Source organism: Amblyraja radiata, chromosome 32 (genome assembly GCF_010909765.2).
Source record: "Amblyraja radiata isolate CabotCenter1 chromosome 32, sAmbRad1.1.pri, whole genome shotgun sequence".
Classification (NCBI taxonomy): Eukaryota; Metazoa; Chordata; class Chondrichthyes; order Rajiformes; family Rajidae; genus Amblyraja; species Amblyraja radiata.
In genome coordinates this window covers 1,078,938-1,106,837 of record NC_045987.1, presented here as the reverse complement: position 1 = coordinate 1,106,837, position 27,900 = coordinate 1,078,938, and the positions used below count along the sequence as shown (strand labels likewise).

Genomic DNA, 27,900 nt, shown 5'->3' with positions numbered 1-27,900 from the left:
AGGCAGCATCTGTGGACAACATGGATAGGTGACGTTTCACAGGGTGCTGGAGTAACTCAGCGGGTCAGGCAGCATCTGTGGACAACATGGATAGGTGACGTTTCACAGTGCGCTGGAGTAACTCAGCAGGTCAGGCAGCATCTGTGGAGAACATGGATAGGTGACGTTTCACAGTGTGCTGGAGTAACTCAGCGGGCCAGGCAGCATCTGTGGACAACATGGATAGGTGACGTTTCACAGAGTGCTGGAGTAACTCAGCGGGCCAGGCAGCATCTGTGGAGAACATGGATACGTGACGTTTCTGATCGAGACCCTTCTTCAGATCCGAAAAGGCACCTTTCCATGTTCTCCAGAGATGGTGCCTGATCTGCCGAGATACTCCAGCGCTTTGTGTCCTTTTGTGTATTAACCAGCACCTGCTACTCTATATTTCTGCATTCTGTGATCATCATCTTCATTCTCTGCTGTTTCACACAAAAACTACTTTGTAGTATGAGAAGGACTAACAACCAGAATAATCAGCTGTTCAAATGGGATTCAACACACTGACATTTAAACTGGTGTGGACCAAGATCGCCTTGATAATACAGAAAATGACAAATATTGGGTCACAAGAATACTTGCTTACATGTGCAATTGTGTTTTTGAAGACACATTCTTTGTCAAGTCCACTGACACTTGCAGTGAGGAATATCAACAGTGAAAGCCTGAATTATCACTAATTTCTTCCAGACTATGAAACAGAGATTCAAATGCACTGCAGCAGAGATGCTTCCCCTGAGGTGAAGTAAATGCCCGATGAGAACCCAGCTAAGTTCTCAGCAAGGCCATGCCTGGACTTGGGGCTCTGCTCATATCTTTTTGCCTTTTTTCCTGTATGCCACATCCCATTGTTAATCGAATATTCCTGAGGTGTTTGCATTGATTATCCCAGAGCTTCTGTCCCAATCCTCATTCCTCACACGGATCCACCTCAGCTTCACCATAACATGGACTCATGTACACGGGTGCAAGAAACCCAAGCCTACCTGCTGCTGCTCCAAAGCAGGATGTGAAGACCATGTGATAGAGTCATACAGCGTGAAAACAGGCCCTGCGGCCCAACTTGCCCACACCAACCAACATGTCCCATCTATACGTCCCACCTGCCTGCGTTTGGCCCATATATCCCTCTAAACCTGTCCTATCCATTCTATCATTCCAATGTTCCATGACATAAACAGGTTGGAAAGAATTGTTTGTAGCACAATTAAAACAACCATTAACTTAACACAAGAGTGTACTGTTTGAAATATCAAAGCTTGCATCTAAAAGTGCTTGATTGGTCTTACTGTTGTGCGATTGCTCCCGCTACAAATGATCATTAACACAAATATAAAATGTATCAACTTAATAATAACATGTTGTAAGACTGAGCGCCATGTTGGTCAAATCCAAAATCAATGCTAAATGTAGACGGAAGCAGGGATGCACAGAGGAGTTTCAGACTGTAACAGTCAGGACAGCAAATGAACAAGAAACCCAGGCTTACCTTCTCCTGCTCTACAAGCAGGACGCGGGCTTGGTTATTCTCTGTTGAGGACATCAGAGAGTCGTTCCTCTGCTCCATCAACAAATTACTTTGCTCCACGTATCTGCCAGCAGGAGGAGACAAGCAATTATGAGAATGAAATATGGGCCGTGAGAATCATGGGAAATTAGAATAAGGGCTGTCTTTCCATGTAACAACTGAATGGCACATTGAACAGACATCATGCATTGAGACAACAGGATACCAAATACAGAAGCACTTTCATGAGAGGTTGGCCAGGCTGGGACTCTATTCCTTGGAGCGCAGGCAGATGAGGGATGATCTTATATATCTTATAGGGGTGATTTCAAAATCATGAGAGGAATAGGATTGTGTAGATGCACAGAGTCTCTTGCCCAGAGTAGGGGAATCAAGAACCAGAGGTCATAGGTTTAAGGAGAGGGGGGAAACAGATTTAATAGGAATCGGAGGAGTAACTTTTTCACAAAAAGGGTGGCAGGTATATGAAACGAGCTGCCAGAGGAGGTGATTGAGGCAGGTACTATTGTAACATTTAGACAGGTATATGGATAGGACAGGTTTAGAGGGATATGGGCTAAATGCAGGCAGGTGGGACTAGTGTAGATGGGGCATGTTGGCCGGTGTGGGCAAGTTGGGCCGAAGGGCCTGCTTCTACGCTGTAAGACTCTATGAATCTATAAGAAAGCAAAATAATATCTTCAGGTGGATAAAAGGCAAAGGTGGGGAAGTTAAAAAATCTGTCCCAGGATATTCAGTCATAGGAATGTAGCAGTGGAAATGTTCAGGACCAAGCAAGAATGGATCACATTATGGAGGAATAATCAGACGTAGAATTGCCACATGTTGACCAACAAGTTCACTTGTCAGTTCCATTCCCACTCTCTTGCCCCAAGACAAAGCAAATTAGTATCCCATAAGTTAGACACAAAGTAATGGAGTAACTCAGCGAGCCGGAGAAAAAGGATTGGTGACTATCATGTTTTGGGTCGAGACCCTTCTTCAGAAGAAGGAATTGATTTCCTAACTATGTCGGTAAACTTGACCTCACCCAGAGATGCTGCCTTTATCCCAGCAATCCCTTCCTCATGCTCTCTGTAAATGGCAACAATCTTCTCTTTTCCCAGTAAACACAAAATGCTGGAGTAACTCAACAGGGACAGACAGCTTTTCTGGATAGAAGGAATGGGTGACGTTTCTGGTCCAGACCCTTCGCCTGAAACATCTGCAATTTCTTCCTACACACTTATCTTTCTCCAAGTTCTGAGGAAGAGTAATGGCTCTGAAACGCAAATTCATTTTTCAATAGTGATAGGATCAAAATTAGGCTATTTGGCCCATTAAGTCTACTCCGCCGTTCAATCATGGCTGATCTATCTTTCTCTCTCAACCCCATTCTCCTGCCTTCACCCCATTACCCCTGACACCCGTACTAATCAAGAATTTATCTATCTTTGCCTTGAAAATATCCACTGACTTGACCTCCACAGCCGTCTGTGGCAATGAATTCCACAGATTCACCACCCTCTGACTAAAGAAATATTTGGCCCTGAATGTGGCCTAATATAAGTGTTTACAGCATTTGGTATTTTCATCTCCAGCATCTGTATTGTTTTAATTTGTAATGATCTTTACAAAAATAAATCAGCTGAACAAAAGCAAAAGCATCCTTTAGTCTCAGAGTTACGGTAGTTTGATTCCTTCCCCTGTACCTTTGGTTTCTCTGGATCAGCTCACTGATCTTTCCATTCTGCTCTTCAATCCGACTGCTTTTATCAAACACTTCTTGCTTCAGTCTCTCATTTTCCTAGAGAGGAAAGTAGCGGATATTAAAAGAAACAAAAAACTGAAGACAACCACTTTAGATCGAGGACTTTACTGCAAGTTTCTCTGGGCAGGGTCCTAAGCATGGCTGCTACACTGTAGACCGTTAGTCCATCAGTCGATTAGTACGGGTGTCAGGTGTAATGGGGAGAAGGCAGGAGAGGAAAAGATAGATCAGCCATTATTGAATGGCGGAGTAGACTTGATAAGCCTAATTCTGCTCCTAGAACTTATAATGTCCTATAACTTATGAACTTACAAGAGAGAAACAAAGTGCTGGAGTAACTCAGCAGGCCAGACAGCATCACTGGAGTAAAGGAATACAGTGCATGTTTCAACGAATGCAATCAACCTGGCGTGCACAAACAGAAGATCAAACAGAACAAGCATGCCATACGCCATAATGTTTGGGGCAAAGACCCATCATTTATTTATTTGCCTCTGTACTCCACACTTTGAGATTTGTAATAGAAAAAATCACATGTGGTTAAAGCGCACATTGTCAGATTTTAATAAAGGCCATTTTTATACATTTTGGTTTCACCATGTAGAAATTCCAGCAGTGTTTATACATAGTCCCCCCATTTCAGGGCACCATAATGTTTGGGACACAGCAATGTCATGTAAATGAAAGTAGTCATGTTTAGTATTATTTTGTTTGATAAAGAACTGCAGATGCTGGAAATATTGAAGGTAGACAAAAAATGCTGGAGAAACTCAGCGGGTGAGGCAGCATCTATGGAGAGAAGGAATGTTTAGTATTTTGTTGCATATCCTTTCCATGCAATGACTGCTTGAGGTTTGCGATCCATAGACATCACCAGTTGCTGGATGTCTTCTCTGGTGATGCTCTGCCAGGCCTGTATTGCAGCCACCTTTAGCTTATGTTTGTTTAGGGGGCTAGTCCCCTTCAGTTTTCTCTTCAGCATATAAAAGGCAGGCTCAATTGGGTTCTGATCGGGTGATTGATTTGACCACTCAAGAATTTACTATTTTTTAGCTTTGAAAAACTCCTTTGTTGCTTTAGCAGTATGTTTGGGATCATTGTCTTGCTGTAGAATGAACTGCCAGCCAATGAGTTTTGGGGCATTTGTTTGAACTTGAGCAGATAGGATATGTCTATACACTTCAGAATTCATTATGCTACTACAATCAGCAGTTGTATCATCAATGAACATCAGTGAGCCAGTACCTTCAGCACCCATACATGCCCAGGCCATAACACCCCCACCACCGTGTTTCACAGGTGAGGTGGTATGCTTTGGATCTTGGACAGTTCCTTCTCTCCTCCATACTTGTATTCAGTTAAATTTCTACATGGTGAAACCAAAATGTATAAAAATAGCCTTTAATAAAATCTGACAATCTGCACTTTAACCACATGTGATTTTTTCTATTACAAATCTCAAATTGTGGAATACAGAGGCAAATAAATAAATGATGGATCTTTGTCCCAAACATTATGGAGGACACTGTAGATGAAGTTTTGAGTCAGGACCCTTCATCAAAGGTAAAATGGATGTTTCCCACTCCTGTTTCAACAATATATTGGTTCTAAATCACCCACCTCCCTCCTCAACAATACAATGGATGGAGATATTACCTCGTCTACAGCAACTTGGGAGAGCACTAAATGCCAGCCTTGTCAGCGACTGTCATATCTTTTAACTGAATAAAAGTAGCTGACACAGGGATTGCACCAACCTGTATAATTCTTTGGATATTATGCATTATCATGCTTGTTTCCATGGTGAACGATGAAATGCCTGGGATTGACGGCCCCGTGGTGTGTTTCTGCAAGTCTTCCATCTGTGACAAAGGACAGATCTCAGCTTCAATAAGATGCATCAATCCACTCTTAGTTACAGTCCTATTATCATCTTTTACCAGCACAATCATTTTTCAGCTTCACATCATTTACATCCTTTAAATCTGCATCCAAATCCCATTGAGAGGCACAAAGTGCGGAGTAACACAGCGGGACAGGCAGCACCTCTGGATAGAATAAATGGGTGACGTTTTGGGTCGGGACCCTTCTTCAGGAGAGTCAGTGGAGAGGGAAACGAGAGATATGCAAGGGTAATGAATGAAAACGAGAGATCAAAGGGAACAAAGCTCAAGAAAAATGTAGAATAGAATATTGTATAAGAAGGAACTGCAGATGCTGGAAAATCGAAGTTCCTTCTTGGAATAGAATATTGTTAGCTTGGGGAAGGTGACAACGAGGCATACAAGGTAGTTTTGTCTGTGTTTGTTCGTTTGTGTCATCTGTGAAAATCCCACAGAGATCACTTTCATGAGAGACGTACTCATTAACTTCAGATATTCGGTGCTTCCAAACATTGTTCCGGATTTCTCTCACCCGCTGGATTATTTGGACATACTCGTCGGCGGGGCTGCGGCTGCGTTTGAGGTCTTGAGACGGAGGAGGACCCGTGGGAAGCGCTCTGGAGCACTCGCCCGACTCCGGCGAACACCGCTCCCGAGCATATTCCTTGCAAATCTACGTTCTCTCAACAACAAAGTGGACGAACTGCAACTCCTGCGCCAAACAAACAAGGACTTCTCTCGAGCCGCAGCCTTGTGCTTCACTGAGACCTGGCTGTGTGAGTCGACCCCGGACGGACAATGCGCGCAACTGGTTGGCTTACAACTACACAGAGCGTAGAGGAGGCAGCGGGGAAATCAAGAGGCAGTGGAATATGCTTCTATACTAAACAGGATTGGTGCAGCAACATCACCGTACTGTCTAACTTCTGCTCTCCCAATCTGGAATCTTTTTTTATAAATTGCAAACCCTTTTATTCTCCGAGGGAATTTACCTCTTTTACTCTCGCTGAAGTTTACATCCACCCCCACAACCCTGCACCTCACGTCTGAAAAAGGCTCGACCCTGCTACATCACCCATTCCTTCTCTCCTGAGATGCTGCCTGACCTGCTGTTACTACAGCATTTTCTGTCTATCTTTGGCCTACTCCTAGTTTCTTTATTTATGTTAAATAATTGCCTTTGACAAAGAGTTTATCGACTAGATACATATCCCCATGTGAATACTTCTAGCAATGTCTAATTCCACTACCCCTCCCCCTCTCCCTTACAGCCTTTTGATTTACTGTTCTCTCCCCTCTGGTGGGGCAGGTAACGTGATGTCTGTGTCATGCCTAAAATTAATCCAGTTAAGATTAGTCCCTAGTTTGTATCCAGGTAGCTGCAAGCAGATCATCACCACAGCACTTGAGGAAATGTCCTCAGTTCATTGAATGTTTGGACAAACCCTCTTTAAAACGGAAACCTGCAGAACCTCAAATTCAGCTCACCTTCAGAGCAAGGTGGTCAATTTTATCTGATGCCTTGCTAATGGCCAATCGAATTTCAGTGTTGTGCTGGCGTGCCTCAGTCATCATGAAAGATGTGACGTCTCCACCAGCTGCAAAAAAAGGGGAACAAATAAAATCACCTTCAAATGCTTCACCTGGGAAAGAGACCAAATGTTCAATGTAATACTCGACAGACAAATGAAAGATTGCGTAACTAAAAAAACACGTCCACATTCCAATGTTTAAGAAAGAACTGCATATGCTGGAATATATCGGTAGACTAAACTGCTGGAGAAACTCAGCGGGTGAGGCAGCATCTATGGAGCGAAGGAATAGGTGACGTTTCGGGTGGAGTTGGTTTGTGTGCTAGATCCACACTGTACCTCGATGAAATAGCCTGCACACATACCTTGGTACTGGGGTGCTTGAGCTGGGTACATCGGTCCGATTGACTGAATCTGTGTCTGAGCTCCATGGCCTTGTGCGTAACCATAGTGCATTCCTGTGTACGGCTGAAATAGAATCATTAGCAATTGTGAAAACGCTTCATAAAAACCTTATCATGTGCTTCCCACCACCATTCAGCCAGTCAGGAATTCAATAACCCCTCCTTGCTGGCTACACGACAAACAAACCGACACACCAACCAACCAGTGACAGCGCACACAGGCTAAACACTCATGAGAAAAGGTGATTCCATTAAAGTGGATAAAAAACAGGTTTGTGATGTGGACATTTTAATCCATGGCATTTGGTATGGTACTTTATTGTCACTTTATTTTATTTATTTACTTTATTTGTGGGTGTGAACTCTGACTGAACAACAGAGTCCTTGCTCCCAAGATCTGGAATTCACTCTCAAAATTCCTCCACCTCACTCCTCTCCCTTAGTGTAGTTTATTTATTGTCACGTGTACTGAGGTACAGTGAAAAGCTTTTGTAGGGTGCTAACCAATCAGCGGAAAGACAATACATGATTACAATCGAGCCATCCACAGTTAATCAGATACATGATCATATGTGATAGGACCAGAATTAGGCCATTCAGCCCATCAAGTCTACTCTGCCATTCAATCATGGCTGATCTATATCTCCCTCCTAACCCCATTCTCCTGCCTTGTCCCCATAACCTCTGACACCCGTACTAATCAAGAATCTATCTATCTCTGCCTTAAATATATCCACTGACTTTGCCTCCACAGAATTCCACAGATTCTTTGACCGTCTGACTAAATAAATTACTCGTCTCATGGTAAAGGGAATAACATGAATAATGTTTAGTGCAAGATAAAGACAATAAGTCTGATCAAAGATCTTTGAGATGCATCTTAATACCCATTCCTTTGACCAAGCATTGTTGACCTGCCCCAACATCTGTCTAGCTTTTAAGTCAAATCTTGCTTCAGTACATTTTTTTTGACAATGAAAACAACTACGAATTATTGCCCAATCAAGCTTCAAATACTAAAATATGTGAAAGTATACGTTGACAAGTTTTGCCCCTTATATTCTGTTTGAAATGAATGAAAGATACAGCAAAGTACCTGGAATGATTGGGCACTACCAGGCAGTCCTTGCTGAGCGGGCAATACAACAGGCACTAACGCTGCAGATGACGTCGGAAGCATACAAACTGGCACTGTTGATATTAAAAAAATTACGTCAGAAACAAAACTCTTTATTTCAGTTTAGATTATTGTCACGCGTACTGAGGGGCAATGAAAATCTTTTGTTGCGTGCTATCCAGTCAGCGGAAGGATTACATGATTACAATCGAGGCATTCACAGTGTATAGATACACGAATAGGGAATAACGTTTAGTGCAAGGTAAAGCCTGTAAAGTCCGATCAAGGATAGTCCGAGGGTCACCAATGAGGCAGATAGTAGTTCAGCACTGCTCTCTGGTTGTGGTAGGATGGTTCAGTTGCCTGATAATAGCTGGCAAGAAACTGTTCCTGAATCTGGAGGTGTGTGTTTTCACACTTCTGTACCTTTTGCCCGATGGGAGAGGGGAGAAGAGGGAGTGGCCGGGGTGCGACTGGTCCTTGATGATGCTGCTAGCCTTGCCGAGGCAGCGTGAGGTGTAAATGGAGTCAATGGAAGGGAGGTTGGTTTGTGTGGTCTGGGCTGCGTCCACAATTCGCTGCAATTTCTCTATTAACTTTATAACTTTTTATAACTTTATTAACAAACAATTAACTTAAAAAATAAGTTTTAAATGAAAGTAAATGCTTAAAAATGCTTCAACCCAGCCGCTGAAGAGCAGGTGGTCTCACAATAAGCTGCAATGCCAAATAAATCAGGGTGAATTTGCACATTATCAAATTGAAATGCAGCCTGTACAGATCAAATGATGATACAAATGTGATGAGCGATTTAGCGATGAGGGGCAAAGTGAATGACACTTGACCTGATGGAGGATGCTGTGGAGGTAGACTGTGAACCGGAGCAGCAGTGTGCTGGGCTGCTGGTGGGGCAGCAAGAGGCACTCCTCTCGAATGATCCTGCAGGAATATTAGAACAGAGGTCACACAAGGTCAGAAGTGATAGCACCAGAATTAGGCCATTCAGTCCATCTAGTCTACTCTACCACTCAATCATGGTTGATCTGTCTTTCCTTCCTAACCCCATTCTCCTGTCTTCTCCCCACAACTTCTGACACCCGTACTAATCAAGAATCTATCTATCTCTGCCGTAGAAATATCCACTGTCTTGGCCTCCACAGCCGTCCGTGGAATGGAGTTTGTGCTATATGTGTGAACATTTTGCTCTCAAAACCAAACAGAATACAATTCACTGAATGGATTTATTCAATTATTTCTAAACCTGGCTGACGGAACAGGGTAGGCTTGCCAACATCTCACCTCAAGTTCAGAGTCGCTGGAGTCAGGCTGTGCAGAAAGAGCCCCAGCGAGAAATGGCATTGGTTGTCCCATTTTTGCCATTCGGGAAATCAGCTTGGCTTTAGTGGGACCAGGATTCTAAGGAAAAAAAAAACAAGAAAAATAAGTGGAACCAAATACACGGATATGGTAACTGGCCCATGATTTAAGAAGAGAATCTAACAATCAAAAGCAGCAGGATGGAGAATCAATTTGTTAATGAAAGGGGGAATGTTCAAGGTTTAACATTTCAATTTCAGAAATAAAATCATGGACATGTAAAAGATTAAGCCACTTCACTGGTTCCTTTGTTATTATGTGAACCAAGGTGCAGTGAAATTATTTTGAAGGCCACCCATCCTCTGTAATGGCTCCATCTTTCTCTCCTTTCCTGCACTGTCTAACCTGCCAGACATGGCCTGCAGCTCTGCATTACAAAATGTTGGCATCTTCCTTCCTTTGTGTTCTTTCCCTTTGTCTCTTCTCAACTGCCCTCATTAAATCATCAATACTTTGTCACCAGAGAGTCCCTAGCTTCACCCAACCAGAGATATTCCTTTGACCAATCCATCCTCCTGCCAGTCTCTCTGCAACTTAAAACAAACTTGTCTTCCTTCTTTCACAGTTCCAACAAAACAATCCTCAACCCAACATGTTGCTGCCTGCTCCTTCTCCCACAAGCTTCCCAATCTGCAGAATGTTTCCAGCAATTTTCTTCTTTTATTTTAAATGAAACAACCTATCCCTGCTTGCACCAAGATCTTATATGTTAATGCGTTGTAAGAGCAGAATAAGGCCATTCGGCCCATCAAGTCTACACCGCCATTCAATCAAAACGGGGAATTACAGACCAGTTAGTCTAACATCGGTAGTGGGGAAACTGCTAGAATCAGTTATTAAAGATGGGATAGCAGCACATTTGGAAAGTGGTGAAATCATTGGACAAAGTCAGCATGGATTTACAAAAGGTAAATCATGTCTGACGAATCTTATAGAATTTTTCGAGGATGTAACTAGTAGCGTGGATAGGGGAGAACCAGTGGATGTGGTGTATCTGGACTTCCAGAAGGCTTTCGACAAGGTCCCACATAAGAGATTAGTATACAAACTTAAAGCACACGGCATTGGGGGTTCAGTATTGATGTGGATAGAGAGCTGGCTGGCAAACAGGAAGCAAAGAGTAGGAGTAAACGGGTCCTTTTCACAATGGCAGGCAGTGACTAGTGGGGTACCGCAAGGCTCAGTGCTGGGACCCCAGCTATTTACAATATATATTAATGATCTGGATGAGGGAATTGAAGGCAATATCTCCAAGTTTGCGGATGACACTAAGCTGGGGGGCAGTGTTAGTTGTGAGGAGGATGCTAGGAGACTGCAAGGTGACTTGGATAGGCTGGGTGAGTGGGCAAATGTTTGGCAGATGCAGTATAATGTGGATAAATGTGAGGTTATCCATTTTGGTGGCAAAAACAGGAAAGCAGACTATTATCTAAATGGTGGCCGACTAGGAAAAGGGGAGATGCAGCGAGACCTGGGTGTCATGGTACACCAGTCATTGAAAGTGGGCATGCAGGTGTAGCAGGCAGTGAAGAAAGCGAATGGTATGTTAGCTTTCATAGCAAAAGGATTTGAGTATAGGAGCAGGGAGGTTCTACTGCAGTTGTACAGGGTCTTGGTGAGACCACACCTGGAGTATTGCGTACAGTTTTGGTCTCCAAATCTGAGGAAGGACATTATTGCCATAGAGGGAGTGCAGAGAAGGTTCACCAGACTGATTCCTGGGATGTCAGGACTGTCTTATGAAGAAAGACTGGATAGGCTTGGTTTATACTCTCTAGAATTTAGGAGATTGAGAGGGGATCTTATAGAAACTTACAAAATTCTTAAGGGGTTGGACAGGCTAGATGCAGGAAGATTGCTCCCGATGTTGGGGAAGTCCAGGACAAGGGGTCACAGCTTAAGGATAAGGGGGAAATCCTTTAAAACCGAGATGAGAAGAACTTTTTTCACACAGAGAGTGGTGAATCTCTGGAACCCTCTGCCACAGAGGGTAGTCGAGGCCAGTTCATTGGCTATATTTAAGAGGGAGTTAGATGTGGCCCTTGTGGCTAAGGGGATCAGAGGGTATGGAGAGAAGGCAGGTTCGGGATACTGAGTTGGATGATCAGCCATGATCATATTGAATGGCGGTGCAGGCTCGAAGGGCCGAATGGCCTACTCCTGCACCTAATTTCTATGTTTCTATGTTTCTATCATGGCTGATCTAGCTTTCCTTCTCGATGACATTCTCCTGCCTTCGCCCCATAACCTCTGACACCCATCTTGACCGTATTGATGCAGGGGCAACTAAAGGCCTTGTCACGAGTGTCAGACAGTGAGTATCTCCCACAGCAGAGTCCAACAACCTGTCCATTACATTTGACAGCATTACAAAGTGGGCCACAGCCAGACACAGGTCACCAAAAATGCCATTGGCAGGACCTGCTACTTGAAGGCTCAGACCATATGAGCAGTTCAGAGACTGGGTATCCTGCAGCAAATAACTCCTGACCCCCCAAAGACATTCCACCATATCTACAGAGCAGAGGTAGGTGACAAGACTCCTGGGTTTAGAACATCAAGTTTTCTGAAGGAATAATAAACCAAGCCAGCTTGATTTTGACAAATCTCAAAAACTAGAACAAGTGCACAACTGTCAAAGTTTTCTCCACAGAGAACAAGAGGTAAAATACTCTGCACTCATCCAGCTGAAAGCAGGTCGAACAAAAAACCTCAGAAGCTTCAACCGAACATGGACAAAATAACCCACTTGATTGTCACTGTATTCACCATCTTTATATTCATGCATTGTACCAACTTGCCATGGCAACAACATATACCACCAACAAACTTCACTGTCTTCCCAACAGTACCACCTAAACCCATGACAACTACCATCTAAGAGGACATGGGTAGAAGGCACATGGAACCATGCAGGTTTCTCTACATCATTCTAACTTGCACGTACATCGCCATGCCTTAATCACTGCTGCCTCTAAAATCTGAAATACTTATCCCACAATGTAGCCCTTGAACAAAGAAGCTAAGCACACAAGGTAGCTTTACACATCCTTCTCACGAGCATTCATGGATTAGAAATAAATCCTCTAGATAGACACAAAATGCGGAGTAACTCAGCGGGACGGGCAGCATCTCCGGAGAGAAGGAATGGGTGACATTTCGGGTCGAGATCCTTCTTTAGACTAGACCCGAAACAGCAAACCCATTCCTTCTCTCCAGAGATGCTGCCAGTCCCGCTGAGTTACTACAGCATTTTGTGTCTATCTTCGGTTTAAACTAGCTTCTACAGTTCCTTCCTACAGAAATAAATCCTCGACTTGCCAGCAACTCCTGTAAGCGAGTAGAGAAATAAAACAGGCCAAAGTGCCACATTCAGCCATTGTTACATGAACTTTGCAGAATATATTAGATGAGCCAAGCTACTGAACACATTGTTATGGATGAACATTAACAGGAAGTTGATGTCTAATCAATTTATCACTTAAAGGACGTCAGAAATAATAGAATATTATTAGGACAGAAGGCATAATATATTAATAGCCAAAATAAATTATACTTCAATAACTGAACCAACCCCCATACTTACAGAAAGCATGTCGTTTAATGAATTAGACTTTGCCCGTACATTATGCTCCCTGAAAAGAATGAATAATTGAAATATAATTATGCTTACTGGTGGCAACATACACAGCCATTTAAATGATGAGCCCCTGCTTCCACTGCCTGCCAAGTTAATGATAATACCTCCCTTCTATCACAAGCTTAGAAGCAGCGTGTTCATTCATGTTTGCACTAAATGCTCAATTCCATTCACAGCTCCTCATAAGATGAAGTAGCCATTGGACGTAGCGAGAGTCCAGCCCAGACAACATGCAACGTTGACCATCCAGCGGACATTAACACTCCCATCACGTTCCACGGTATGACCATCTCCAACAGGAGAGTATCTAGTTGCCCAGCTGTGACTATCAATGCATTCCTATCAGGATCCCCACCATCAATAACGTGGTAATCACCATTTACCAGAAATTCAGCTGGACATAGGACATAAATATTGTGGCTTTAAGCGTAGGTCTAAAGCTTGGCATCCGACAGCACAACTAATTTTCCGATACTCCAAAAGGCATTGAAGTTTGCGGATGACACAAAGCTGGGTGGCCGTGTGAGCTGCGAAGAGGATGTGCAATTGACCGCACCAACTATGTTATGACCAAGCCCCAGACTCAATATAGAAAGTATGAATCTCAACTAGAAACACAGTCTCAGTCATATTATAAATAGGATACTTAGGAGTGGCGCAGGTCACATTCCGCTCTTTCCTACCCAGGTTTTGGAGGTACGGATACAGGTGCTGGGATTGAAGTTTCCATTGCCAAGCTTTCAACACTTGGAGCTGGTGACGATGCAACTGAATCACGAGACCCCGTACTCTGCCTGTCGAATCCAGGTTCCTTGATAAACTTTACCTGAAAGATAAAAATAATGAAGTCAAACTCCTGCAAAGCGAACATTAAACATAATTCCATCAACTCTATCCATTTGTATATCTATGCAATAAAAATTGGCATTCTACTTAATCCCAAAATGTTAACATATATAACATTCTTAAACAGAAGGAGAAATTTGACAAGCTTGGACTTTTAATTTGCAGCATCAAAGGCTGAGAGGAGACCTGATAGCAGTTTTTAAAATTATGAGAGAGATACATAGTGTAGACAGTCAGAATCATGTTTCTCCCAGGGTAGAAATGTCCAGGGCTGAAACGTGAGTGGGGCAGTTTAAAGGAGATGAGTGGGGCAAGTTTTGTATTTATACAATAGGTGGTGAGTGCCTGGATTGCACTGCCAGGGTGGTGAAGGCAGATGCAACAGTGACATTGAAGGGGCTTTTAGATTGACACATGGATATGCAGGGAATGGAGGGATACAGATCACATGCAGGCAGGGGAGATTGGATGAACCATACCTTGTTTGTCGTGGTCTTGGGCCTAGATAGACACAAAATGTTGGAGTAATTCAGCATGACAGGCAGCATCTCTGAAGAGAAGGAATGGGTGATGCTTCGGGTCCAGAAGTGCCACCCATTCCTTCTCTTCAGAGATGCTGCCTGTCCCGCTGAATAACTCCAGCATTTTTCGTCTATCTTCGATTTGAAACCAGCATCTGCAGTTCTTTCCTACACACGTAGTCTTGGACCTGTTCGTTTCCTGGACTGTCCGATATTCTATGTTCTATGTCAACAAGTCGCACTACATCTAAAATACTAATCTTCAAAAAGAAATACAAGCTTCTAAATCCATCATCCCTACATTTACATAAATGTTTATTTCCCAAATCCCAGTATTTCGCATTAATTAAAACAGAAGCATTCTCATCTGGTTACTTCAAAGGTACCAACAGCCTTGCTAATGATGATCCAACAAGGTTAAAGGGAGGAACAGAGGAAGTTTCTACTAGTTTAGATTTAGAGATACAGTGCAGAAACAGGCCCTTCGGCCTACCAAGTCCGCACCAACCAGAGATCCCCGCACATTAACACTATCCTACACACACTGGGGATAATTTACAATTACACCAAGCCAATTCACCTACAAAACTGTACGTCTTTGGAGTATGGGAAGAAACCGAAGATCTCGGAGAAAACCCAGGCAGGTCACAGGGAGAACGTACAAACTCTGTACAGACAGCTGCCGTTGTCAGGATTGAACCAGTGTCCCCGGCGCTGTACGGCAGCAACACTACCGCTGTGCCACCATATTCGAGTCATGACATTTTAAACTCAGAGATTGAAGAGCCATTTATATGTCAGTCCATCCAATTGCTCACCCTTTTAACCTCCACTTCGAAGAGAAGTGTGGCGTCAGGCGGAATTCTGTTTGGCATTCCTTGCGATCCATATGCCTGACTCGGGGGTATAATCAGTAGTCTCTTGGAATTTTTCTTCATTCCCAGCATCCCAACTTCCCAGCCCTGCAAAATAGGATATTAGTAAAATTAAACAAAATCGCCACAATAAACCAATGTGCAAATAAAAGGAAAAACCTAACAGTAACAAAGGTCACAATGCTATTTGGGGGCCATAAAGAGCCAATTTATTAATGCCTTTTCCAGTCTGGCCACAATTAGTGTGTGATTAGTGTCAGTGTGAAACAACAGTAGTAGCTGAGGACTTGCTGAAGCAAGTCACAAGAAAAGGCAGGAGAAAAAAAAAGTGGCTGGGGTTTTTGTGAAAAAGACAGTAATTGCAAGATAGTTGGCCAATCACTAATTTTCCAATCAGTCTCCATGGTAGGTGGGGTGGTAATGCTGCAAAACAAACCTAGACATTAATGAGCGCCTGAAATAATATCTCGAAGAGAGTTTCATCACATTACAAATGACACAGAAGCCGAATAAGCCGCAAACCCTGTGAGCTACCTTAATCACTTTCCCCGATCCGAGTTTCAGTCGCAGCAATTTGTCTTTGTTGATATTCGTGTCAAACACCTGCAAAACAAAATGAAGAGATTTCGAAGATAAGACACAAAATGCTAGAGTAACTCAGCGGGACAGGCAGCTTCTCTGGAGAGAAGGAATGGGTGACCTTTCGGATGGGGGATCCTTCTTCAGACTGAAGGGTCTCGACCCGAAACATCACCCATTCCTTCTCTCCAGAGATGCTGCATGTCCCGCTGAGTTACTCCAGCATTTTTGTGTCTATCTTCAGTTTAAACCAGAAGCTCCTTCCTACACATGAAGAGATTTTGGTTTCATTCCATTTCTTAGGCACTATTTATTTAGTTATTTTCATCATCAGCCATCCTACGACCTTTGACAATGAATTGTTAAACTGAATAACAAGTGAATCAAGGTTGCCTTGCATGGGCACACATACAGTCCACAATCAAAGGCTGCCATTATGTCATGCAGGCTTTATTTTAGATAATTGATTGGCTTATCACTTAACTTCACCAAAAATAGGGAGTCAGCAAAATGTAATCATTAGCCATTGCAGCACATTCAAAATGTAGGCAGGGGTGTTGAGACGGATGTTAGTCAGCCCATAGCAATCTAGTTTCACTAACTCATTTAACCTTACCTGTCCAAAGGTGTTGTTCTGGTAAAGCCACCCTGTGTACGACACTTCCAGAGAGTCACCCGTTTCAACGGCCGGTCCTTCACCTGGGCTGAGATCCTGGACCAGCACAGACTCCAACGATGAGGTACAGTTACATTTTGCCAAACACACCTGCACAGGAACAAACGTACACAAAAAGAGGAAACTCTCAGAGGTATGCGAGAGAGCAGTCCTGACCTCCCATCTATCTACCGGTAATTAATTTGGAGATCTTTGAACTATCTTTAATCAGACTTTAACTTGCACTAAATATTGGACCCTTTATCTGTACACTGTGGACGGCTTGATTGTAATCATGTATAGTTTTTGCTTTGGATCGCACGCAAACATAAACTTTTGCCCGTCCCTCGGTACACATGGCAATAAACTATTCTAGTGAGCTTAGTTTTTACATTTTACAATTATCCATGCATTGAAATTTAAAACATAAATTAAAACCTTCAACCCCTCAATGTGCACGTGAACTTTACCTGTTTGCTGAAGTCTATCACAGCCTTGTCAGAATCAAACATGATGGACCAGTTCTGCTTCTGATCATCGTAAAACATACAATAGTTATTGGCTTGAACCTGAAAGGAAAAAATATTATGAGTTGAGATAAACAGAACGGCAATGGCATATTTGATCAACTATCTCATGTAGAATGGGCACGGCTAACTCAACGTTGCCCTTTTGTTATTAACTTCAATTAATGCACAAACTCAGGTTTTGGAATTGGTCTCATCTTCACAAAATTCAAGGTTGAATGGGAAAAGCAATTAAATTGCTGGCCAGCTGCTTCCAAGTAGATATTCCACAGATTGACGCTTGCCTCTCGGAGATGGACAATAAACTAGATAAATGTCCTTGCAGCAATAACAGTTACGATGGGAAAAGTAGTCTAGATACTACTGAACCCATTCCAGTCAGCAGCACTGGGCCAACCATGAGGGTTGGGGAAGATGGCGGCTGCAGTAGACGGAGGAGATCGGTGCCCATGTGGAGGCTGTAGGGTCACCTCCCACGCCCTCAGCAACGATCTAGGGGTTCCGAGGTCAGCGATGAAAGGGTCGCAGGGCACAGAAATTGAGCCGTGTCTGTAGGAGGCGAGAGGACGGTGCGTTCGCAAGTCGACGTGTCAACGGAGTGGGTCGCTGGAGGACCTACAGCAGCCAGGGAGGAGGGAGGGGATCAGGCGCCTCTGGAGGTCCCACAGAGGTCAGACAGGTACACAAATCTGACGCCGCATTTAGCAGATATGGACTATCCTTTGAATTAAAAAACTGCTCCCGGGGTTCCTCTTAATCCGCTTCCCTCTCATCTTAAGCCTAACTTCTCTAGTTTTAGAATCTTCAGCCCTGGGGAAACGATTGCAAGCATCCATTCTCCTCAGGACCAGCAAACCACAATAAAGTCACCCCTCAGAACTCCTGCACTTCATTGAAACAAAATTCCAGCTTATCTAGCTTTTCCCTGTAACTCAAGCCCGCTAGCCCAGGTGACACCCTGGAGAATCTCATCTGCTCCCTTTCTAACTTAAAGTGTATAGGAAGGAACTGCAAATGCTGTCCTTTTCCAAAGATAGATAAAATGCTGGAATAACTCAGCGGGTCAGCAACGTCTCTGGAGGAAAGGAATAGGTGAAGTCTGGGGTCAAAATCCTTCTTCAGACTGGACTTCAGACTAACTTAAAGTCCAGTGTTGACCTCTCTCTTGTAGGGTCGTTTTGTGTATTGATTAAGAAAGTTTTCTCAGACACATTTAACAAATCCCACACCGTCCTAACTATTTACACTATAGAGGACACAGTCAATAACTATACAGCTATCTATAAAAGCTCCCTACACATCTGCTCCTCTAATTCATGCTGACAATTGGGAATATGTAGGAAGGAACTGCAGATGCTGGTTTAAACTGAAATTAGGCACAAAAAGCTGGAGTAACTCAGCGGGTCAGGCAGTATCTGTGGAGAAAAGGAACAGGTGACCCGAAACGTTACCTACTCCTTTTCTCCACAGATGCTGTCTGACCCACTGAGTTACTCCAGCTTTCTGTGTCTATCCTTGGGAATAGCTGATGCTTGTGGACTCCAATAATTGTCTGACACATGCCTCAGTTCAAATTTGATTAATGGCCAGTAGAGCAAGATAATGAACAACCAGAGTCGGCATATCATTCACGAACAGATTCACATCATAACACCATAATCTTCAAAGATAAAGTTACTCACAGTAAAAGTGAAGGTTGAGGTGATGCGAGCAGCTGCGATCCGCTTCTGTTGACTAGCGTACAGCAGAACCTTGAACTTCAGGGTCAGAAAACAGGAAAATGAATCAACCTCCATGACAATAAATTTGTATTGTATTGTATTGTAACCTACATTCATCTTCTTTACCAGTTGAAAAAAAAACCTTTTCATCCTGTCTTATGTTTAGAGTGGATGTGGAGAGGATGTTTCCACTCGTGGGACCATAGCCTCAGAATAAAAGAACGTATCTTTAGAAAGGAGATGAGGAGTAATTTCTCTAGTCAGAGGGTGGTGAATCTGTGGAATTCATTGCCACAGACGGCTGTAGATGCCAAGTCAATGGGTATTTTTAAAGCGCAGATTGACAGATTCTTCATGAGTACAGGTATCAGAGGTTATGGGGAGAAGGCAGGAGACTGGAGTTGAGAGCGAAAGATAGATCAGCAATGATTGAATGGAGAAATCGACTTGATGGGTTGAATGGTCTAATTCTGCTCCTATAACTTATGAACTTATGCAAAACCTACCTCTCCTGAAGCATGGTTTCCAAGAATAGCCGCTCCAAGCTTGCCTTGTTTCACATACTGACCATTCAGGCTGCAATACAATAAACACAATTAGCAGCAGACCTGGAACAGTGACCATCACACCGTCCTTCCATCTGCTCGCCCATGCCATGTCTGAACTAGCCCTCTCTGAACCTAGTAACAAGAAATCTAAGTATTGCAACATTTCAAAAGGCACAAACTATCTCACCTAATGCACTTCAGAGAAACAGTTTAATGTGTAAATGTATGACTCCCACATCCCAAACGTGAGAAAGATCCATCCAATCCACTGCATGGACATCATTTTATTTAAATGTTAGGCATATCTGGGCAGGAAATAGATGCTTTTGATCCAATGGTGCCTGTATTCACACCAGAGCTCGTGGAACAGTGAGTCTGAACGTGCTTGAAGGAATGACAACCAGAAAATGTTGCCTGGGTGGAATCTGTGCTTGAACCCTACAAGCCATCATCAATAGTGCGATGCAAAACTGGTGATGATCCTGGAGCAAGCCAGGGTTCATGTGGATGTACATAATCAAGGCAGATTCAAATATCCTAGAGAGAGACAAAATACTGGAGTAACTCAGCGGATCAGGCAGCATCTCTGGAGAGAAGGAATAGGTGACGTTTCTGGTCGAGACCCTTCTTCTGACTGAGAGTTAGATGGTTATTCATTACCATCGCACAATTATGCCTTTAGTATATTCACCATGGTTTTTTATCAAGTCTTTGATACGATTTGGAGAATTAAAAATGATCAGAAAAACTTTTCAGAAAAGTATAAGAACAAATGGTAGACATAGTAACTCATCAAAAGCAAGATCAGCCTGTGATTCAATTAATTTGCATAAGGACGTAGATACCAGCAGAGTGACGAGAAATAAAATGTTGTTTTATAGCAAGTTTATGGAGAAAGACCAAGTACTGCTTAAACATGATCCATAACAGCCTTAAAATAGATTCCCTGGGTTAGAGTCATACAGCATGGAAATGGGCCCTTCGGCCCAACTTGCCCACATCGACCAACATGTCCCAAACACACTAGTCCCACCTGCCTGCGTTTGGCCCATATCTCTCTAAACCTGTCATGTCCATGTACCTGACTAACTGTTTCTTATTCGTTGACAAAGTCCCTGCCTCAACTACTTCCTCTGGCTGCTCATTCCAGTGCTGCAGTGTATTCACATTGTGCTTCAATGCCTTTGCCAGCTTTAACCAGTCAGTCCTCCCTTTCCCTTCCCTGGTCTCTGTCACCCTGGCCTCGGAGAAGCACTTACTATTGGTACGCGTGCACGGCAGTGGCAAACAACACCGCTGGAGAGGCACCAGTAGTTGCCGGTTTCTGTGAACCCGCGCCTGCAGAGGAAAAACATTGCATTTAAAATAAACAATCCCTTTGCAACTAGACACTTTCAGTAGAACTATAATCTTACAGTGAATAATTATAGCAACTAATATCAGAGCTTAGGGCAAAAGATCAAGCTTAACACTAATTCATAAGTTCATAAGTGACAGGAGAAGAATTAGGCCATTTGCCCCATCGTTTACCCTGCCATTCAATCTTGGCTGATCTATCTCTCCCTCTCAACCTCATTCTCCTGCCATCTCCCCATAACCCCTGACACCCGTACTAATCAAGAATCTCTATCCCTGCCTTAAAAACACCCATTGTCTTGGCCTCCACAGCCATCTGTGGCAATGAATTCAACAGATTCACCACCCTCTGACTAAAGAAATTCCTCATCTCCTTTCTAAAGGTACGTTCTTTTCTTCTGAGGTTATGGCCTCTGGTCCTAGACTTTCCCACTAGTGGAAGCATCCTCTCCACGTCCACTCTATCCAGGCCGCTCAAGAACTACCTATGTGTTGGTGGTATTAGGCTTGTCCTGTTGCACTCAGCTCTGATGTTGGAGTGTTCCAAACGGAGCAACTGCATTATCATCCTAGTCCTTGCATCATTTCCTGAAAGCAAATGCAACCCACTGGGACACACAGAACTCATTCACAACACAGTCAAAGGCAAATCAGTCTGATGGATGGCACTGTAGGGAAGAATGTAGAATGATGCAATGAACCAAAGCACCAGCACAAAGTAAACTATTGATAAAAACAAAGAGGATAAATGGATTTTACTATATTTTATTGTAAACAAAACTGTGGAGCACTTGGGTAGAAACAATTCTGAGAATGCCTGCCCCATGCAGAATGTCTGACCAGATTTTATAAGACTGACTCAGTGAAGATACACAATCACCTTTGCTGTGAACTAGGTAGAAAAACAAAATCAAAACATATCGCCAAGGTAATTAAACTTAAAGTGATAATTAATGGTGTGTACAAACGCTGAAACAGAAATAGCATATGCAATTTTGGCTAGGGGTAATAGTGGCCCTAGAAATGGATCAGGAAAGATTGAACTCATTTTAAGGTCCAGAGATAGAATGAAATAAAGCAGGCTTCCATTACAAAACCATATTGCTTTAATTTAATTACAGTGTTTAAAATAACAAATGGGATCAGATAGATTCCTAATGCTGATGTTTACAAGGACTATGAAACAGAATCACAAAGAGAGAACTGGTACTACTTTCTTGCAGGAATACAATCATGGAATGAAACTGCTATACGCGCAGTGAGTATGGAACCATCTGTAGTAATGAAAATAAGTTCCAGAGAAAGGGGTGAGCAACCATCCCTTAGATCCACAAGGAATCAGAGTTTTATCTCTGGATCTCAGCAACAAAACATAAACATTGTGGGTATATTAAACAAATGTAGTCTTCTCCCCCTTGTTTTTCTTTGAAAATATTTTGCTTAATAGGTAGAGATATAGGGGATAAAAGGCATCTTGACTGGCACAAGAATCATTGATCCAGGTTAACAACAATGTTTTCTTGCTGACTGGCAAAATGATTAGACGTGTGTGAAAATGGAAGCGCGAGGGTGAGGTGGTTGGAGGCAGATGGTCACGAGGAAACCTTCACAATCACATCCAAGCACACCTAGTATTCTCTGCCTAGAGTGTCACACACACGCACGCACACGCACACACGCACACACACACGTATGTTAAGCGACGCATGATGGTACACCAGCACTTCCTGAACACAGAATACAAACAAATTCCTCAGAGAATTTCCCCCAAAAATGTGCTGGGGAAATATCACTATAAATAGCTCTCAAATAATGGAAAGCAAATTAAAATCATGAAACAGTTAAAATGGAAAATAACTTTCTTGAAAAGCCGCAAGTTTTTAAGCTTCTCAGAGAAATCTTAGCCTGGAGGCTGGGTGAGGTTGTCAGCTATTCAAAGCAAATAGCTGAGACAGAAATAACTGCGGACTACTGAACTGAGGCTTATTGGGAATGTAATCTCTCTCTCTAAGGCCATATTTTTGCTAAATAGCTGACATTTCCCAAATGCAGATTTTGATGGAAGAACTGAGACAAACAAGTCACAGAAGATGCATAGATACAACTGCCAGCTGGCAATGTAGTAGCTGGACAAATGGAGACTGTACATCTGAATTGTTCATCGCACCTCGTATACAACCGGCATAACGATTCAAACAAAATTCTTAAGATTTTTCTTACCATGTTCGTTTGCATTACAAATCATTTTAAAATCTTACACTTCTCTAATCCAATTTACTACCTGGAGCTTGTGCCCCTTTCTTTGGCTGTTTGGGGGCCGTGTACTGGAACGACTCGTTTCCCTGACCCACGGCAGCCTGGTCCATGCCGAAGAGAGAGGCCAGTTTGGCCCTGCAGAAAATGAGAGCAAGAATTAGCAAACCATCTGAAAGCAAACCACAACCACCATCTGCTCCTGGTGATCATTTACCTGTGTTACTATGAACAGCCTATGCTTTTGGAAGTACAGATCTAGACAAGCTGTTCCCACCTGTTATTAGGTAAGTGGACCATCTAACAACTAGTGAGCGGTCCTGAGCTTCTATCTGCCTCAATGGAGACCCTTTAACCAGACAATACTGGACTTTATCTGGCACTAAACGTTATTCCCTTTATCATGTATCTGTACCCTGTGGATAGCTCGATTGTGATCATGTATATTCTTTCTGCTACTGTTTAGCAGGCTTTCCAATGTACCTCGGTACACGTGACTATAAAACTTAACTAACTGAAAAATAAATCAAGACAAACCTTAAAATAGACAAAATTTAAATTGAAGGTAGACACAAAATGCTGGAGTAACTCAGTGGGTGAGGCAGCATCTCTGGAGAGAAGGAATGGGCGACGTTTCTGGTCGAGACTCTTCTTCAGACACATATCGGGTCGAGGCCTTCAGACTTGGTAACAGCAGTACTGGACAGTTGAAGCTGAAATATTCACTTGCAAAAGAATCCATTTACAGGTTGTCTAAAATTGGTTGTGTATCACTTTCGCCGAGTAATTAACTGGTACATTTGGCACGCATTATTATCTGTCTGAGGTTTCAACTCTACCAGTATCACTGCACTGATAAGGAATTATAGGCTAATACAGGAAGCAGTAATTGTGAAACAAAAGAGAAATAAATCTGATAATCCTCTCCTACACACAATAGGCACCACTAACACCAATGCAAGTACTATTACTTAAAATTTACAGAATAATTACAGGGCATTGAGCCAAAATAAACTAATCCAATGTTATATACAGCACGCCAGTTAGCAATCCTCACTCGACCAGCTGTATTTATCTGTTGCAAGCGATTTACCCACTTTTGAACCATTGCTTACATATTCACAGTCAGTAGAAGAATACTGTTGAAGACGGGTGTAGCTAGGAAAGATGGTTCAGGAACAAGTCTCACGCGCAAAGACCAAAGACCAAGCAGAAAGAGCTCTCCCACTGGCCAACCGTTCATCCCACCAGTAACAGTAAAGTCTACATTGCACTTTCCATGGACATGCAGCGGTCGGTTCAATACTGACCCATGGGTTTCGTTCCACATGTACTCACTGCCCCAACGCCCCAGCATCTCAGCCGGACAATCGCACAGAATATCAGCACAGAGCCACAGCTCGACAATACAAAATATCACACGGTCGTTCAGAATGCAACAGCCTCATTGTAAAACAAACAAGACAGAAATGCAAGAGTCCATCGAGCTAGGAGTCCCTCATGGCTGCCTGCACGCAAACTAATTGAAAGCACAAGATGTGGCTTAATAGAGTTAGAGAATGCTCCACACAAGGTCAGGCATGTTTAAACACAGTGGGACTAAACTGCTTTCATTCACTCCAGTATTACAAAATACTTTTGATTTGAGAACCGCCACAACTCCATTCAAAACCTCACTACTGGAGGAAAGTTAAGTTTCAAAGCTTCAGCTTCCTACATTTCTTTAAACCCAAGTCAATTTGGAGTATTGTGAACAGAAATTTGGAGTATTGTGAGCAGTTTTGGGCCCCCTATCTGAGGATGGTGGTGCTGGCTTTGGAGAGGGTCCAGAGGAGGTTTACGAGAATGATCCCAGGAATGAGTGGGTTAACATATGGTGAGCGTATGAAGGCTCTGAGCCCTCAAAGTTTAGAAGGATAAGGGGGGGACCTCATTGAAACTTACTGTGAAATGAAAGGTCTGGTACAGTGAATGTGGAGAGGATGTTTCCACAAGTGGGAGAGTCTAGGACCAGAGACCATAGCCTCAGAATCAAAGGACATACTTTTAGAAAGAAGATGAGGAGGAATTTCTTTACTCAGTATCAACCCATAACTAAGGAATCAGTAAAATCTGAGACAAATGGCTTGATGCATCACCCTGGTTAACTAATACAAAAAACAATGAAACATTTACTGGACATAGACATTTCTAAGACAGGGTGTCAAATGATGATAAAGCCAGTTTAATGCAATCCTGATGAACATTTAGAGTTTTCCAACTCAAGGTCTTTTTACTCTTTCGCAAGATGGGATGCCAAACACAACTGCAGACATGACAAACTCCAGCACAAAACAGTTACATAAACTGACACACCTTACACGCTACTACCCTACTCTTAGTTTTCCACCCCATTCTATCTTCTGCTTCCTACATTGTTCCAACAAAGCTGAACACAAGCTTGCCCATCTCATCTAACAGCTCAGTAAATTACAGCGTTCAGGATTCAGTATTGAATTGCACAGGTTATAGACTGTAAGCAATAGGTGCAGGAGTAAGTCACTCGGCCCTTCGAGCCAGCACCACCATTCAATGTAATCATGGCTGATCATCCCCAATCAGTAGCCCATTCCTGCCTTCTCCCCGTATCCCCTGACTCCTCTATCAGATAATTACCATTTCAGTCATGCACCACGTTGCACAGTTATAGAACAACAGGCCATTCAGCCCACCATGCCCATGCTGACCATCAAATTCCTATTTATACTAATCCCATTTTTCATTCTGTCACAACCGTAATCCTGGATCATATCATGAGTTCTTTATAACATGAAGATAATTTACTTCAATCAGTCTTCATAAATCGCTAATGGTATTCAAATGACTTACGTCAAAACATTTTGGTGGAAATAGTTGAAAATATAAAATTAGTGCTTTCAGTCTAATGAGATTTTTCCAAATGTTTGTTTTTGGTTTCCCTCATCCTCACTCACGCACTCCAATTTTCTCTTCTGGTATTTCACGTTTAATTTAATGTCCGTATATACCTCACCAGACAACTCTTTGGCACCATTTCAGCTGGCACCATCAGTGTCTTTCAATCTCCTGGTCTCCACCCTATCACAGGCCATCCCTTCTGTTCTCTCCACCCATCATCCTTTTCGCTTGCAATTTTTAATTTGTTCAGTTCAAAATGACACAGTTCTGAATAAAAGTCAATCATAGAGTCATACAGTGTGGAAACAGGCTCTTCGGCCCAACTTGCCCTCACCGGCCAACATGTCCCAGCCACACTAGTCCCACCTGCCCGCATTTGGTCCATATCCCTCCAAACCTGTCCTATCCATGTACCTGTCTGTTTATTAAAGTGGTCACCCCGTATACTAGCACTAGCCTACAGTACACACTGGGGACAATTTACAGAAGCCAATTAACCTACAAACCTGTACATCTTTGGACTGTGGGAGGAAACTGCAGCACCTAAAGAAAACCCACACAGTCACGGGGAGAACGCATAAACTCCATACAGACAGTACCCATAGTCAGGATTGAACCTAGTCTCTGGCGCTGTAAGGCAGCAACTCTATCACTGCACCACTGTGCCGCCCAAATAGGAAATTGACAAAAGGAAAGATATGTCAGGCTGTTCATCGACTACAGCTCAGCATTCAACACCATCAACTCTTCCAAACGTCATTGCATTTAGGGAACTGATTCTCTGCTCCTCCCTGTACAACTAGATCTTTGACTTCCTCATCGGCAGACCTCAATCAGTATGGATTGGCAACACCTCCTCCTCCTACTTGCTGACCATCGGGGTTATGTGCTCAATCCCCTGCTCTACACCCATGACTGCGCAGTCACACACAGTTCAAACACCAATTATACCACCATCATTGGCTGAATAACTAGCAAGGAAGTCAGCGTGCAGGAGGGAAGTTGATAAGCTGGCTGAGTGGTGCCAGCACAACAATCTTGCTCTCATCACTGGAAAGAACAAAGAGATGATTGTTGACCTCAGGATGGGAAAGCCTAAGGACTGTGCAGTGTTCACTAACAGGATGGCGGTGGAGAGAGTCAACAGCTGCATGTTCCTGGACAAACACAAAACCGATGATCTGTCTGATTTCAGCACATTGATGCAACTACAATGAAAGCTCACCAATGCCTCTACTTCCTCAGTGGGCTGCAAATATTCAAGAACAGCTTCTTCCCATCAAACATCAATTTCTTGAACCACATCGTACAGCCCTAACCAAAACGCTACTCTTGGAGCAACCATCTTAATGCTGAGTCTGAACCACTAAAGTCTCTACATCACGAAGGTTGTTTACTGTCATAATCTATCATAATCATAATCTAGTTTACACGAAATAACTGCAAATTGAAAGAAGTTAAAAAAATACATGGAACAAAATTTAATTATTTAACACTTCTTACATTTCATTTCTCCATTTTCTGTTTCATTTCCCCTTCAATATGACTACAGAGTAATATGTTTTGGACAATTGTCATTTTAATTGCTCTTAATTATGTTAAAACATGTGTTTTCAGCCCAGCTTTCTTTGGGAAGCTGAACCACTGCGACACAGATCATTTCAAGACAATAGTGGTGGAGTAATGTTGCGGGGTGTAGGGGTTTGTTGACAGGGATATTAACTCTACCTTCACTGGCCTGTAAGAAAGATTGTTAAATGCAATTAGGGCGGGACTGGACATTTCCTTGCCCAACTCTGGAATATTTCAGAGTCACAGTGGCGCAAGGGT

The 27,900-nt window shown here is 42.9% G+C and overlaps 1 protein-coding gene across 5 annotated transcripts in view; it reads right to left on the bottom strand.

Moving 5' to 3' along the window:
- fkbp15 (FKBP prolyl isomerase family member 15) overlaps nt 1-27,900 on the bottom strand; it is a 54,863-nt gene that overhangs the window by 21,684 nt on the left and 5,279 nt on the right. For 4 of the 5 annotated variants that reach the window (XM_033049435.1, XM_033049436.1, XM_033049438.1 and 1 more), the window contains exons 2-19: nt 23,183-23,292; nt 20,805-20,883; nt 19,504-19,573; nt 18,959-19,033; nt 17,220-17,318; nt 16,711-16,860; nt 16,050-16,118; nt 15,459-15,602; nt 13,957-14,099; nt 13,220-13,268; nt 9,556-9,672; nt 9,102-9,195; nt 8,236-8,330; nt 7,101-7,203; nt 6,692-6,801; nt 5,078-5,182; nt 3,262-3,356; nt 1,532-1,634 (exon numbers count right to left, since the gene is read on the bottom strand). In XM_033049435.1, the coding sequence (XP_032905326.1) occupies nt 1,532-1,634; nt 3,262-3,356; nt 5,078-5,182; nt 6,692-6,801; nt 7,101-7,203; nt 8,236-8,330; nt 9,102-9,195; nt 9,556-9,672; nt 13,220-13,268; nt 13,957-14,099; nt 15,459-15,602; nt 16,050-16,118; nt 16,711-16,860; nt 17,220-17,318; nt 18,959-19,033; nt 19,504-19,573; nt 20,805-20,883; nt 23,183-23,292 (1,810 nt within the window). Of the gene's footprint in view, nt 1-1,531; nt 1,635-3,261; nt 3,357-5,077; nt 5,183-6,691; nt 6,802-7,100; nt 7,204-8,235; nt 8,331-9,101; nt 9,196-9,555; nt 9,673-13,219; nt 13,269-13,956; nt 14,100-15,458; nt 15,603-16,049; nt 16,119-16,710; nt 16,861-17,219; nt 17,319-18,958; nt 19,034-19,503; nt 19,574-20,804; nt 20,884-23,121; nt 23,293-27,900 lie in introns of all 5 variants that reach the window. The other variant, XM_033049437.1, reaches the window with a different exon arrangement.